We start from the raw sequence: 15654 nt of genomic DNA, 5'->3' as shown, positions 1-15654 counted from the left end.
CAGGTTCTGGCCTGAGCACGTAGGCAGGTAGGCAGGCAGGGCTATAAAATGAACCATGTTGAATCTCCATTGCACTTATATAATCAATCATCCACAGGCATCAATGCTGATGCATGGTGGCTGTAGACATTATCATATTGCGCTATCAGCCACTTAAAAAAGCATCACACTTTGTCTCAGGCATGTAACTGTTATAATGCTTTGAGTTTGATGTAGAAGAAGAAGACGTGTGCTGTGCTCAGCTGAAGGAACCGTCTGGGTGTATGGTGATGACCCTGTCCTGTAGTCGAGCTCAGCTATAGGAGCCATCCGGATGTATGGTAATGACTGTCCTGTAGTCGAGCTCAGCTATAGGAGCCATCCGGATGTATGGTAATGACTGTCCTGTAGTCGAGCTCAGCTATAGGAGCCATCCGGATGTATGGTAATGACTGTCCTGTAGTCGAGCTCAGCTATAGGAGCCATCCGGATGTATGGTGATGACCCTGTCCTGTAGTCGAGCTCAGCTATAGGAGCCATCCGGATGTATGGTGATGACCCTGTCCTGTAGTCGAGCTCAGCTATAGGAGCCATCCGGATGTATGGTGATGACCCTGTCCTGTAGTCGAGCCTGCTCAGCTGCAAACACCAGCAGGTGGCTCTGCAGGGTGTCCTGTGGGCCGGTCAAGATGTGGGACCGGTCTCCGCTCTGTAACAGACGTCATCAGAGGGGAGGTCAGTGATTTTTTAAATTACATTGAATTTTGTACTAAAGGAATCAAATTCTTTATTGGGTCATTGGTTGATTTGATAACAGGATGGTTTCTTGTATACAAGATAAGTTTTTTTGGTGGATTTTCATTTTTTCTTATGTTTTTTTAGTAAAATATTGTGTTTGGCAAAGGAACATGACATTTAAAGATTCCAGGCTTCCAACATCATGTCAATCCTATGGTGGGACATTTGACCCTAAATTAGTACTTATAATACCTACTAGTCCTTTCTTACTTGTCTTACCTGTACAGCCTTGACAAAGGTATCCATGAGGAAGAAGTCTGCGCCACCATGCGGCGTGTCCCCCATCCTGCTAGAGGGCGCTGCTGTACAGTCATGTTTTGTCTCTTCCCGCTTCAGGAAGTCATAGAGGTAGACAGGACCTTCCCCTGAGCAGCGCAACTCACCCTGGAAAGAAGGATGCAGCTTGGTAAGGCTACACCAATATCATTTTTTTTGTTCTTTATGGCAAGCTAAAACAACATGGAAACACAGCTTTGGTGCACACTGCCAGTTTAAGCAAGCTCCTATAAAATGTCCTTGAGTTTTCCGGAAGAAAACTATGTCATATTCAAGTTTACCTTTAAGCCCTCTGTTTCTATTTCAACCTCTCACCATACTCTTACTTAAACAAGCAAAATCAGAGATGGCAGACTTCATTCCTTTACTCATACTGCTTTGCAACCCTTCTAATCCCAAAGACAAAAAATAGCTGCACAAGAGGCCATGTATATGGCAACATTTCTTTGTGTAAATTGGGAATACAGATCTAGAGAAACAGACTGAAGACAAAGAAACAGACTGAGGAAGACATCTCCCTTGGGGTGAAGTAGAAATGCCTTAAAGACCCAACTTAAGGAAACAAATTGGTGTTGTCTAGTTTGTTAAAGTTCTTTTGGAACTTCTGGGAAACATGCCGCACCTTGGTGCCTGAAATCCTGGTCTGTCGCTCACCGACCTCCTGAGTGAAGGCCACCATGTTCAGACACGCTGTCTGACCACCTTCAAACTGGAAATTCACCACCTGGAATCAACAAACAAGATTTGTAAGATTACCTTGGTGCACAATCAGGACAACATCTTTGTAAAAGACGGGAGGGAAATATTCTGCATTTGTCACCAAATGTTGGCCATTTGATCATGACATTCAAGTGTTGATCAGTCAAAATCTGTCATGTCTTGAAGTATGTCACGATAATGTCAAAATCTTGGAAAACAGAAAAACGGAAGAAGAAGAATGAACAAGGAAGCAACTCAGTTGAAGGATGAAAGAACACGGGTTTGACCTGATTGGATACGACATTGTTGTCACACTCGTACACACAGCGTCCGTACGGCCCAGTCCTCAGTGCTTCAGTTAGACTTTCGATGTCCACTGGCTCCTGAGGGCACACCACACTGACTGGCCACCCAGTCTGGCCCTGATATCATAGATGCATAGTGTCAATCTATACATGTATCATTAGTTAACACAGGTACAAATTTTAAAGAAAATAGCTTATTAATAAACAAATGGCAACAATGGCCGCTCACTCACTCACTCCTATTTCAAACAGGAAACTAGAGAAATTTTTTAGTTAAAGTACATTTCTACCATGACATTCTATTGTTCAATAGATTTTTCTAAAATTCTCTGACAATTTTTCTACTCCATATGTAACTTGTTAGTAAGTGCCATGTTCATATCATCCTTGTATGATGCATTATTAATAGTGATACCTCACCTGTTCAACCCTACTCAAGTAGATCTTCTTGGCAGAATAAGGACAGGTGTTCTCCACCTGGCAGTCCAGGCACCTGCTGGCTGCACCTGCTGGCTGTAAGGTATAAACAGGTGAGCTGCATATGGACTTGAGACAGTTTAAAAGTTATGTGGTCTTGTTCAAGTTATGTTTACGTAATAGATTTGGGCTACAATATGTGAATGGGTTACAAGTCTTATCCTTTAGATATATTAAGTACAAATGTACATCTTTAAGTTGTCTGTCTTCTATGTTCTCACCTTGTTCTCAGGTGTGAAGTGAAGAAGACTTCCAAAAGACGACACTTTCAGACACCTGTACAAATATAGACATATTCTTACAGCATTGCAAAGTAATAATATCATTAACACTTAGCACTTGAAGAAACCATTTGGCGACCAATTTTCTATTGTTTACAGGGTTAGGCAGCAGGGAGAAGGTTAGATAATATCAGGTGACAGTCATGTGTTGATATATTACAAACTATATTGTAGCTACAATATAATACCATTGATTTATCTGATAGAATTGTGCCATGAAAAGAAGCCATGACCTGACCTTGAACCCGTGAGCCAGTAGCGAATGAGGTCCACATCATGGCAGCACTTGGCCAGAAGCGAGAATATGCTTTCTGTTGTGTTCCGCCAGTTTCCGCGAACGAAGGAATGTGCAAAGTGCCAGAAACCAACCTGTAAGACAATTAAAGGACCTCAGGCTATGTGTAACATCTACTAACATAATTCCACCAGGGTGCATAATTCTGCCACCCTGAAAAGATACGCCGAACAGATCTCCAACCCAAGTCCCCCAGTATCATGCACTCCTGTATAATCTAAACTGTGCATACCTGGGGGGTGCTGCATTAGAGATCTCTCAAACCCACTATTTTTCAAAGTGGCGGATTTATGTAACCTGGCGGATTAATCTTTATGGCAGTAAATCAATATTTGAAAGCTATAAGAAGTACATTGTGTGACACATCACTGTGGTGTAAATGAAAGAAAGAAACATTGAATCTCGTCTCACCGGTTCCATGTGGTAGATGTTTACTACATCTCCTATGGCCCAATTGTCAATCAGTTCCTACAAATAAAGAACATTTAAAGTTGCCGGCAGACCTAACATTAAGATTGGGAAAACTGCAAAACATTGTTATTGTACAAAAGCAGATCATCACCTGAATGATTCCACAAAATTCACATAAATCTTAAAACATAACAGAATATATTTTACGGTACCCCACTTTAGGACAATATATGTGTACTGACCTTAATTTTCTGTACAGGTGGATAGTATCTTAGCACATGGCACACAGACAGGATGACATTGTTCATCTCACAGGCTGACACAATCTCCCAGCAGTCTTCCTCTGTCACCTACATGTACATTATATAGGCAGAATAGGAATCATACATATAACTTAAGTATCTTCTTTTTTTTAAACACTCAGAACCAACATATTGAATTAAGCTGTTGTGATTTTTAAGTGAAAGACTTTCATGTTGAAGCTGTTCAAACGCACTGCCATGGGTTTCTCCAGAAGGATGTGGTAGCCTCGGTCAGCAAAGGCCACAGCGGGAGCCTTGTGTAGCTGGTCTGGGGTTGCTATGACAACACAGTTGGCAAACTTCTCCCTGTCTGCAGCTTCCCGCCAGTCTGGACAAATGGAGGGGGGGGGGCACAAAGTTTAAGTTCAGATTTGTAAACAAACTACCTTTAACTTCGTTGTTTAAGTAATAACAATTTAATTTGGAATTAAGATCAACATGACAAGAAAGTCTAAAGAGAAAGTTGGAGTGCGAAGTTTCAAGGAGTCATATAGTCAGTTATCATGTAAGTTCTCCTCCCAGTCCTCTATCTGTTTTATCTTGATCTCATGCTATATTAGTTGCATGGACATGTCCAACAACCAAGGAAATAAATCGGTTGATGAACAACATGAAAGTCTGACTCAGAATTGGTCGACTTGGCCAGGGTAAAGGGTTAGTCAGAATTTGGGTCGATTTGACCAGGGTGTATAGTGGAGTTGGTCTGCTTATTAAGCCATGGGCCCAGTTGATAGCCTGGCATAGAGTAGGGCAAGTCTGTGCAAATTGCATGTAGTCTCACCTGTAAACACATTCTCCTCTGGGATGTTGTACAGGTGCTGGAGACGTTTACACCTGAACAGACGAGGGTCGGCAACACCAACCACCTGCAAGTGAGCATTTATAATTAAGGACTAACACAATGACTCAGGTGACCCTCAAAACCTATGATTGATAAATCTTCAACGCAGTATTCAGATCTATGAAATAAAACAAGGAAATGTAGAACCGGAGCAGTATCAATAGGTAAACTCTCTAAAAAGTATGTAAAAGGGATATTCATGCAAAAAAGTGTCTGCCAAACAAAATGATTGGACTTAATGGTAACTGCCCCACCTGTAAGCGGTCGCTGTTGTTAAGGGCGTACTGGGCGTACGTCTCTCCTCTGACCCCCCCACCGATTATCAGCACCTGCACTACAGACATGGCCGACCTCACATTTGGATGGTTTCTGAAACATTAACATCAATTTGGCTGTAGATGTGGGTTAAGCAAAAATATAAACACTTAACACTTAAAGCACTTGGCTGTCACTTACTGGATACCTGAAATACAAACCATGACTTAGGGGAGGCAGCATGTCAATCCGAGTGCATGTAGATTGCTTAGAACAAACCAAATTTGATAAAAGAATCATCATGGCTTATTGACAGGAACATCAACATTGACAGGATGCACAGGGACCTCTCTGAATCAGTCTTGTGTCAGTGTTTCATTGTTAGACTGAAGAATGTCTAAGCATCGAGAGGGAGGGGTGCATAGGGGTGATGCAGAAACCTATTTGGTAAATACATTTTTTTTTAAACTTTTTTTTAGTCTCACTCTCAGATTTTTGCACCATTGTTCAGGATCATCCTCTGAATTGAAGTTTTGAGGGTTTATTGATATGAGCGGTAATTTTGATAGGATCTTGAGGTGTTATTCACAACATTATCAAAGGATATATTAAAAGTGTACCCTGATCAGCTGCTTGAGATATTAAAATCTAAAATACAAATATTCCTGACAACTAATATTGAACATGTTAGATATCATACTTTGAAATTTCAGATTATCTTAACACAGTACATTGTATTTAAAGATCATTCAATAGACTGGAGAAACATAATCGAAGACTCTACTCTAGATCTACCCTACTCTGATAGGGCACATGACTTACCCACGAAAGTCGAACTTGCTGTCCTTGCTTGAACCCGGAAGTAGTGACGCTGGTGGGTCATACCATGATAGGTTTACAGGGTGGAAAGGGCTATCAAACTGTAGGACAAATCCATGGCCATGTTCATATCAATCAATGGTTTAGAAATACTATCGAGTCAACATACATATCTAAAACCAACAGAAACCCATTTTGAAGACTTTAAATGTTGTAGCGACATTTGGTTGCATAGCTGCAGTACAACCACAATCACTACGCCCTCTAGCGACGCATATTGAAGATGCAGACTATCAAGGTCAGACGAAACATGTCAGACAACTTTTGCTACAAACTTTGGTACAGCTTTCCGAGGGCTGTTTTAGATTTAATTGATATCTTTATGGGGGGGGGGGGGTGATTGGCGCCACTGCGTACACAGATTTATTTCTACTGATATTTGGAAAAGGGCGACAAAATTTGAATACGTAAAGACATGGATAGCCTATGACACAGATCAAGTTCCAAGGAATGTTAGCGTTGATATGTGCCGCTGCCTTATTTATACAGATCATATGTCACAAAGTGGCGTTATGTGAGCCCCAGTGGCCTAATGGATAAGGCGTCAGCCTCCTAAGTTGAAGATTGCGGGTTCGAATCCCGTCTGGGGTAACATATTTTGGATGCTTTTGTGTTTTAAACGTCCGCTATTGGTTAGGAGTTTGAAACGCTTGACCACTTGAAATGTTATGCACCCTACTGGCAGAGCTTGCACATGAACAACTAAATACATGTATTTGAATATATTTTGTTTGCTTACAATTAAAGTCATATTAGTTATCAACATGGGTTCTAAAACTACTACAATAACCATGTTCAGTAATTAAAATGTTCAGTTTTACGTCTACATGTATAGGGATCCTGAGCTATCATTACTTCCGTGAAACGGAGGTATTGTAGTGACTTTCTGTGTGTTTGTTACGGTCATCATCATCATCATCATAGATACCCCCAAATAACCCCGCGGTCGTGCCTGTTCGCACGATAACTTAAGAATGCCGGAATGGATTGTCTTGATATTTGACATGTGGATAGGGCGTGGTGAGACCTAAACTGATACTAATATTTTCGGCCCCCTAGTAGCGTGTTATGGTACCGTCGGTTCAAACTCATATCCACTTATTAGAGACCCTCCATACACAATCCGTCGCTCTAGTACGGCGTTCCAATGGACAGTGACTCGTCTGGGATGAGATCATGAGATTTAGAAACGCCTTGTCTTAAAAATGTAAAACTCGCTGTTAGAATTTACAGGACTCATAAACTGAGCTACAGCAAAAATTGTAAACTTAAGTCCATTGTTACCTGTCCGTAGGTGTTCGCTTTATCCTTATTCTGGATACTTAAGAACCTTAAGAACATGCGTACGTGTCTGGTGTGGAAGAGGAGCTGTGCGGATGCCCCGGGCAGTTGGGATGAACTACGTTGTGGGTGGTTTGGACGAGTAGGTGTTAGTGTAATGTATTAACTTTCTTTAACGAGAAATTTAGAGCAAGGTTTTGCTGTAGTTGTGGGGAGAGTGAAACCTGGCCTTGTTGTAATCATTCTGTCCTTGGCATACGTGACCCGCTGTACCCCCATATTTACATGTTTGGGACAGCAAGTCAGCAAGTCAAATATCTGTGACAAAAGACTGGATATACACAAATGGTCTTGTATTCCCTGTACGTTTGCAAAAACAAGTAAGCTACCCTGTCAGGTACTTATTTCCTACAGAAACAAATGGTTTGTCATAAGAACGGCAGCAACTATATATATATATATATATCAAACAAAACAAAACTCAACTAGTCATTGTAATCACCAAGTACGTCCTACATACAAGTCTTTTAACTTTTAACTTTATATGATATTTAGACCACAGTATCTATGTCACTTTAGGTATGAAAGTGAAACTCTATAATATTGCTCGATAAATAGCATTTACTTTATGATCCTAAAGTTAAGACTATTGCAATAAGCAGGTAGAGGAGAACACCACGTATATTATGTTTTTGGTTTAAGTATTTTGTAATAAACGAGATGTAGTCTGTCTGACGTGGGTGTATGACGGTTTCACATTATTTCAGCCATGTTCTTTCGCATTTCGTTCACGTATGTTTTCATTTGTCGTTTGTCATTCTTTGACTGTTGTTTGCGACATTTCATGAGTGGCCTGTACTGTGGCAAACCTTGCATTGTCTGTAACTTTCTCTTCAATGGTCTGGGTCTGTCCTGTCCCGTCTGTAGCCTGGGTCTGTCCTGTCCCGTCTGTAGCATGGGTCTGTCCTGTCCCCACTGTAGCCTGGATCCGTCCTGCCCCGCCTGTAGTCTGGGCCTGTTCTGCCTTGCCTGCAGCCTGGGCATGTCCTGTATCATGTCCTCTTGCGTCGATGGCCTGTATAGTTAGCGTCGTGTCCGGCGAAGCTTCGCTCTTTGGTCTCCAATGTTTGCAGCTCCAGCATTGTTTGCAGCAGAGCATCTTCTTGACTTTGTCGCGAAAGTTTCTCCCGAGAAGAGCGTAGAGAAACGGGTTGGCCACGGAGTTTAACACGGCCAATGATTTCGCTACATCGATTACCACGTCGTTATCGTTTGAAACAAGCCGATGAATAAGAAAAGAAACGACGTGAAAAGGAAGCCAGGTGACAAGAAAGAAAACAGTCACGACAAACAACATAAGAAATGCATGGTGATCCGACCTTGTCTCTCTCACTGTCAAACGGCGAGACTGCCTTACTTTGACGAATATCCGCACGTAAAGAGGAATTATTATACAGATGGGCAAAACGTAAAGGAATAAAAGACACAAGAGTACCATGACAAAGAAGGGATGACTGGTATCAGACGACTCAAGCTTTAGAAAAACACACGGGGTATGGTACAGACTAGTGCCTTTGAAGCTCCAGTCGTTGGTGACAACGTTCCTGGCGATCGTGTCGATAGCTGCAGCCAGGGCGGCCACCAGCCACACCACAACACTTATCTTCCCCGCGTTTTTCACGGTGCCGCGTTGTCTATTACTCAGGGGGTCTGTTATGGCATTGTGTCGTTCCACAGCGATGACTGTCAGCAGCATGATGCTTGCCGAGGCCAGGAAAACCAAGATCATGCGACCGACGTCACAGATCCTCGCGTAGGCTTCTAAATCTGACTCAGTGGACTGGATGAGAGTGTAGAGGCAGAAGGTGAAGTCGGTTGCTGCCAGGTTGGCCACATACACGTTACACACCGTCCTCATGGCGGGGTAGCGTGCAACGATGAACAAGACGAGCAGGTTTGCCAGTATCCCTATCGCCGAGATGACGGTATAGCTCTCGTTATTCATTTTCTACGCTGTACGGTCAGCACATCAGATCATCACTAAAACTTTGGTCCGATACAAAAAATTGGCGAATCGAGTTTCGACTGTCCTATTGGAGTCCTCCTCGGAGTTCAAGTGACTCATCAACTGGCCAAAAGTGCCAGGAACATTCTACGACAATAAATCGCGCAGCGTACAACACGTACGAGACTGCCTCTTCATGGTTCACTGGGATGTAAGTGCCGTTCTGTCAGTGTGTGTGACTATATGTCTTGGGGGTGGCCGCACTGCCGTCGGTCATTTACAAATAAACGACGGACGTCCTGTTTGTTCTTGTGTGACGATGTTGCTGCTCAGAGCCAACTCTTGTAATGATTTCTGAAAGATAAAAAAGACTTTATATCGTAGGTGAACCGCAAAATATATAAACTTTTCTGCTTATTAATGTTAAAGACATTATTCAAAATGCAAACTGAACGTAATTTTCATCTTATGTTGTGTTATTGCAGATGTTTCTAATGCGAAGGTACGTTTGCGAGGGGACGGCAGAAAGGGGCTGGTCTGATATACACATTTTTGTCTTAAATCCATTCCTCTTAAAGACTCCTTCGTGGACGTAAGGAGGATTAAACCTTTGATAGAACCTCCGTAAACCACAGGAACTTGTGAAACGGCCAATGTGAAGATGAATTACGGCGTGATGCTGAAAACGGCCTGATTCTGAGAAAAACGTTCGACGGAAACTCAACAGGAGTGATGAGTCATGGGGAGTGTTTGTGTGATCGCGACACACAGGTTTAACTAGGGTCAGGGGTCCCGTGAACAATAGGGCTTTCTGTTAACAGACGCCATGATGACACAACACAACGTCAACACTTTGCTCTCGTGTAAGCAAAGTCTACCTTATAAATAATAGAACGGAATCACAAAAAATATTTCTGATAATTAAGACACTACTGCTAAGACTGTATTGTGCAAGTTAGACCTTGGTCTTAGGGTTCTGTCACATTTGTCGTACAGCAGGTTAACGACAGTCAGCTGAGGGCGTTCTTTGATTTGTGGACAGGCGTGGACGTGTCTCACATAATTCTGTCGTCTTGCGACGGAACAGCTTGCCTGAGATTGCTGTCGGTTCTGTCATAGACGATATTACTCCGCCTTAAACATGACGCACCATGTTTTGTTTTCATTTTGCCAGAGATCAGGCCTCCCTGCACGCTACAACACAAGCTGTCACTAGACCACAGAGGTGGTAGACTACAGGGTAAATCTTACCGTCAGTTCCAGTTCGATATGTAGTGTAGATTAGCCTGCTGTTTAATATCTGTTGCCATGCATTGTACCATGCAGGATTGTCAGACTTTCAAAGCTAATTCATATCAACCGATTGTTGGCCTTCAAACACAACACGTCGCCCCATAACAACATTCCAATAGGCACTCGTCAGTGCAGGGGTCAGATTCAGAAACGCCTAGGCATTGTTAAAGAATGTAAAACACATTGTTAATATATATATAGGATTGATAAACTGAGGGGTAAACCAGCTACAGCTAACGTTGAAACCTTAAGTACATTGTTACCTGTTATCTGATGTTCTTATACAAGACGCTCTTCTGGGTACACGAAGCTTAAGAACGCTTGTGTCTGGGGTTGAAGAAGCTGTCCAGATGCCTCGGGCAGTTGGGCTGATACATTATAAGATCAGGTGTGGTTTGGGCAGGTACGTGCCAGTTAAGCCCCTATCTCACTGCACGTTGGCGACCTCGCGGCGACCGAACGATTTGACAACGCGCTCAACAAATTTCCTCGACAAAAATTAATCTTTTTACGCTTTGTGTGTTTTGTTGTCTTTTTTGTCATGTGCATTTTGCATGATATTCAAATTATAAAGTCAAGGGTAACACAGATCCAATTTAGAACGCAGCGAGGCCGCCAACCGCCGCGGGTCAAGTGAGATAGAGTGTACTGGAACTTTAGAGCAAGGCAGTTCTGTTGGTCTGGGGAGGGTGAAACTAGGCCAAGGACAACCATTTTTTTGGGTAGTTTTTTTGCAAAATTATCAAGATTTTAAAATCATTTCAAAAATCACAGGTGAGCCACTTGTGAAGCAGACTTTGTTGTCTACTAATCATGTGTGTCCTGTCTTTCCAACGAAACCAAGATATGTTCACCTGTCGACGTTTCGAGTGTTCTTCTGTTACCTTCCTCAGGGCAATAAGCAAGTAAATAGAACCAGTCATTTCTTCCCTAAGGAAGACAGATGGGACATTGACAGGACAATATTTCTCCTTTTTTTAATTATGATGGAAGAATCGCAACAGTCCCAAGAGTCTTGATAGTGTGCAAGTTATTATCTTATGTCCTCTCTGTTACAGAGACGTATTTGACATTAACAATAGAAACAACGATGTAAAAAGAAATCCAGTCTCTCTGAATCAAAGTTGAAATGTAATAGTCAACACCGAATGGACTTAGCCAAATTTTCGATTGATCAACTCCAACTCAAGGAAGGAGCAATCCACTGCTTTTGTGACGCTGCGTTATGTTGGAAATTTAGTGCAACTTTGATTCAGAATGACTTCTAACTTCACAGATTAACTTTCAATTGAAAATTCAGTCTCTCTGTACGTCCTACAAGTACTTAATATGCTATGTGTTATACGGGCTACAATGTTTATAATGATCCCTTCTTTGTGAAAACGAAGTTCTAGAATAATTCTACAATATCACTGACTTGACTACGATGCCTCGGTCAATTTTTTAAACAAAAAAATCTTAAAGTTATTGCAGTAAGTACGACGGGTTAAGTAGGCATATACCGTAGGGATGCGCTTCGCGTATATTGTTTTTGGTTGGAACTCTTTTATACCAAGTGAGATGTAGTCTGCCTGTCATTATCTATCTTATTTCAGCCACCCATATCTTTGCCTATGGATGTTCTGATTCATCTATACCTTCTGAACTTTTTCGTCTCTTGTATGCGGTATTTCCAGTGTGACCTGTCCTGTATCAGCCGCTGCCGGCCTTGTAATGTCTTTTATACGTGATTTCTCTTGTACTTCGCAAGTAGTTTGGGTCTGTTTTGTCCCACCTGCAACATGGGTCTGTTTTGTCCCACCTATAGCCTGGGTCTGTCCTTTCCCACCTATAGCCCGGACTTGCCTTATATCATGTCCTCTTGCGTCGATGACCTGCGTCGTTAGCGTCGTGTCCGGCGAGGCCCCGCCCTTTGGTCTCCATTGTTTACTCTTCCACCATTGTTTGCAGCAGAATATCTTCTTGACTTTGTCGCGAAAGTTCCTCCCTAGAAGAGCGTAGAGAAACGGGTTGGCCACGGAATTGAACACGGCGAAGGACAGTGCCACGCCGATTGTATCGTACTTCTCGTTCGAAACAAACATGTGAATAAGAAGAGAAATGATGTGGAAAGGGAGCCAGTTGATGAGAAACAAAACAGTCACGACAAACACCATCAGAAACGCCTGGTCGTCTGACCTTGTCGCCCTCTCCGCCAATCGACGGGACTGCCTTACTTTGACCAATATCCGGACGTACAAAGGAATTATTATACACATGGGTAAAACGTACCCAAACAAAAAGTCCAACAGGATTATTGCAAAGAAGGGGTGAGTTGTACCAGACGACTCAAGCCTTAGAATGACACACGAGGCACCAGAATGCAAACTATTTCCTGTGAAGGTCCAGTCGTTCGTGACAACGTTCCTGGCGACCGTGTCGATAGCTGCAGCCAGGGCGGACACCAACCATACCACGGCACAGATTTTCCCCGCGTGTTTCACTGTCCCGTGTCGTCTGTTACTCAGGGGGTCTGTTATCGCCTTGTGTCGTTCCACAGCGATGACTGTCAGCAAGATGATGCTTGTTGAGGCCAGGAAAACCAAGATGACGCGGCTGATGTCACAGCCTCGTTCGTAAGTCCAACTCAGGTTTGTGTAGTCCAGCTCAGCCTGCTGTAGAGATGGAAGCATAGCAGCGCTGGGAAATTGCCACGTGCAATTTTCTGCTGTCACGTATGGATCTGTATAACCAGAAACATTTCTGATTGTGGATGTTGAATTTAATTCGTCCTCTACACAGTACTCTTCAAACATTTCATATTGCCCTGTACAGTTTTCGACCATCATATATGGGCTTGTATGATTTGTAACCTTTCTGTTCGCGATAGTAAGGTTCAGTTCGCTCCAAATGTTGCTACAGAAGTCTTCCAACAGCCGGAGATACAAAGTCTCTGAATGTGAAGATCGTATGGAGACGATGGACTGGATGAGGGCCAGGAGGCAGAAGAAGAAGTCAGCTGCGGCCAGGTTAGCTACATAGACGTTACACGCGGTCCTCATGGTCGGGTAGCGCGCCACGATGGAGGCGATCAGCAGGTTCGCCGCCATGCCGGAGGAACACAGCAGACAGCGGATAACATCGACGGTGTCAGTCATTGCGGTGCTGAAATGTTGTTTGAATGGATGCCACTGCGTACGATTTACGGACCAACGTAAAGGAGGAGTTGGCAGAGGAGACAGCGGCTAACGTCGGTGACGTCAGTCTTTACCACGTCAGAGTTCCGGCGAATCCCCGGTATCATGTGAGATAGATGCTGAGTCTATGAGTTCAGTTAGACCACTGTAATGAAATGGTAAAGAATCCATTAGTCTTGTTGTAACTCAACAGTAAAATCTAGATGCATTGGGAAATTTTTGTTCAGATATGACACCATGTGTCATAATACATACGACTGTCGAAAAGGATCTACGCCTCCTCCGTCGCAAGACTGCTGTATTTTGTACGACACGTCCATTACCGTCCTACGAATGTCTTCAGCTTGCTGCCATAAACCTGTCCTACGATGTATAGGGGCTTAAGATTAAGAATAAACATTCGTGGATGCAGTCAGGAAGTGTGAACCCTGTGGCCCTGTCCCTTCTCGCGACGTCCCTGGCTAGAACAGGTTTTCCTGTTTATTCAGGGATCACCTGAGGCGATGGAAATGATGTCAGGGGCAGGACATGCGAACTTTGTGACGGGGCAGGGAAGGGAGGGGGGCGAAGGTGGAGTCAAATCGACTTGATCTTTTAAAAAGACCCTGGAAATTTCTTTATTTCAGACTGGTAACATTCGACTGTTCACGACTGTAATTTGAGGACATTTTTTAGCACGTGTCCGTCCTACAACTGTCAGCTTTCTAGTGACGGAAAAGATTGCCCTAGGTCCTTGTCGAAGGTCGGTCATGTCACAGGCTCACTGAACATGCTAGGGCAAGATAACTGCACGACGAATGTGGCAGTGATTTTATACTCCGTATACTCCGACTTCGTACCATACCGTACCAGCAATAGTGATGACGCAGTGACCAGAAATATCAACTCACAACAACAGACTCGGTTGTACGCACTATTTACCAAGTTAACGTGATTGGCCATCGCGTTATGTCGATACTTCCAGTTCACGATATTCAGACACAAGATCAAAGTAGAAATGTATTGCCATCTTCAGTACTTACACACTTACTCCTGCCCTCCCGCGTTGTTGTCCGTTGTGTGCGGTTAGGTGTGTGAGTTGCGTTCTTCTGTCCTCACGTCGCCATAGCAGTGAGTCAGAAGAGTGTAACCGGTCGCGCGGGTGTCAGGCGGCCTTGCAGTTAATCCTTATACTCTTCACCAGACTAACTACGCTGGCTAAATAATAGTAACATTTTGCCAATTAGGGAGAATGCAACGGGGGTTTCTCAAAAGCTATCTGTCACAAAAAAAATCAGATCATAGCATGTCCAGGACAAATGACGCAAAAACCGGAATTTCTGCTGCAGTACCAGCGTCACACACCAGGGGCCACAACATCGACTTTGTCCTTCAGCCCCGGTCTCACTGGACCCGCGACACGTTGGCGACCTCGCTGCGACCGAGCGATTTGACACCGCACTAAACGAAGTTTTAGTCATACTTGTACGTTTTGCATGGTATTCCCATTGTAAAGTCAAGGCTAACTCAAATTCAATCTAGGACGCAGCGAGGTCGCCAACGTGTCGCGGGTCCAGTGAGAGAACACCTACTTATATATCAATCATCATAACAATCCATCCAGAGGTTCTTAATGTATTGTCTTCTGCGAATGACTGCTACCCCGATCGGTAGTGTTGTACTGAAGTGTACAGATCATTTATTAAACGTAGTAAATTATCCGGCTTTATTCCTCCCTACGTCTTAAGGTCCCTTCGTAGACTTCTAGATCTTTTTCCGACTGCCGACTGCCTCCTCTTAACTTTATAATTACTCTATACAGAGAAGTATCCATAATGAGAAAGCACACTGTAATCTGCTTGAAAGGTATCCAAAACCTTTGAGCACAACATCAATCCGAGTCATTTGTCTGCAAGGCGACCTCTGAATTTGTGCTCAAAAAGGTTTTGAATACTTTTCGAGTCGATTAAAGTGTGATTTTTTATTACATCCAAGTGAGTCTGCTGACAGAAAAACGCCAGTCGTCCCGAAAGTCTGTCTTGTTTTTCTGGTCCAACGTTGTTGACAGGGTTTTTACATAGCTGACATTGTCGTCATCTGTAGCATAAAGTCACCAACAACA

At 43.2% G+C, this 15654-nt stretch overlaps 3 protein-coding genes and 1 non-coding gene across 4 annotated transcripts; 1 reads left to right on the top strand and 3 right to left on the bottom strand.

Annotated features, from left to right (window-relative positions):
• Window positions 1-483: 483 nt before the first annotated feature.
• LOC136443390 (putative oxidoreductase YteT) lies at window positions 484-5963 on the bottom strand. Its single transcript, XM_066440613.1, has 13 exons — window positions 5742-5963; window positions 4919-5033; window positions 4605-4689; window positions 4018-4151; window positions 3764-3871; window positions 3522-3578; window positions 3054-3184; window positions 2756-2810; window positions 2478-2570; window positions 2040-2174; window positions 1676-1777; window positions 997-1161; window positions 484-688 (listed from the first exon to the last, which is right to left on the bottom strand). The coding sequence occupies exons 2-13, from the start codon at window positions 5006-5008 to the stop codon at window positions 557-559; spliced, it is 1287 nt and encodes a 428-aa protein (XP_066296710.1). The 5' UTR covers window positions 5009-5033; window positions 5742-5963; the 3' UTR covers window positions 484-556.
• Window positions 5964-6316: 353 nt separating this feature from the next.
• Trnar-ccu (transfer RNA arginine (anticodon CCU)) lies at window positions 6317-6389 on the top strand. The gene has a single exon. It is a non-coding gene; the product is annotated as a tRNA-Arg (tRNA).
• A 1028-nt stretch (window positions 6390-7417) lies between these two features.
• On the bottom strand, window positions 7418-10746 carry LOC136443391 (type-1 angiotensin II receptor B-like). Its single transcript, XM_066440614.1, has 2 exons — window positions 10641-10746; window positions 7418-9438 (listed from the first exon to the last, which is right to left on the bottom strand). Exon 2 carries the CDS (start codon window positions 9082-9084, stop codon window positions 7894-7896), a length of 1191 nt encoding a protein of 396 aa, XP_066296711.1. The 5' UTR covers window positions 9085-9438; window positions 10641-10746; the 3' UTR covers window positions 7418-7893.
• Window positions 10747-11328: 582 nt separating this feature from the next.
• On the bottom strand, window positions 11329-14762 carry LOC136443945 (somatostatin receptor type 5-like). Its single transcript, XM_066441324.1, has 2 exons — window positions 14578-14762; window positions 11329-13698 (listed from the first exon to the last, which is right to left on the bottom strand). The coding sequence occupies exon 2, from the start codon at window positions 13512-13514 to the stop codon at window positions 12009-12011; it is 1506 nt and encodes a 501-aa protein (XP_066297421.1). The 5' UTR covers window positions 13515-13698; window positions 14578-14762; the 3' UTR covers window positions 11329-12008.
• Window positions 14763-15654: the final 892 nt, after the last annotated feature.

This window comes from Branchiostoma lanceolatum, chromosome 10 (genome assembly GCF_035083965.1).
Source record: "Branchiostoma lanceolatum isolate klBraLanc5 chromosome 10, klBraLanc5.hap2, whole genome shotgun sequence".
NCBI classification, from domain to species: domain Eukaryota; kingdom Metazoa; phylum Chordata; class Leptocardii; order Amphioxiformes; family Branchiostomatidae; genus Branchiostoma; species Branchiostoma lanceolatum.
Note: the sequence above shows the minus strand (reverse complement) of the source record. Positions and strands in the feature narration are given on the sequence as shown.

Bases quoted from the DNA above. Each gene is read 5' to 3' on its own strand.
- LOC136443391 (XM_066440614.1), bottom strand. From the start codon at position 9,084: ATGAATAACGAGAGCTATACCGTCATCTCGGCGATAGGGATACTGGCA.
- LOC136443390 (XM_066440613.1), bottom strand. From the start codon at position 5,008: ATGTCTGTAGTGCAGGTGCTGATAATCGGTGGGGGGGTCAGAGGAGAG. The intron at 1,778-2,039 runs GTCAAACCCGTG...TGTTGATTCCAG, and splicing joins ACAATGTCGTATCCAATCAG to GTGGTGAATTTCCAGTTTGA. The intron at 689-996 runs GTAAGACAAGTA...CGTCTGTTACAG, and splicing joins CCTTTGTCAAGGCTGTACAG to AGCGGAGACCGGTCCCACAT.
- LOC136443945 (XM_066441324.1), bottom strand. From the start codon at position 13,514: ATGACTGACACCGTCGATGTTATCCGCTGTCTGCTGTGTTCCTCCGGC.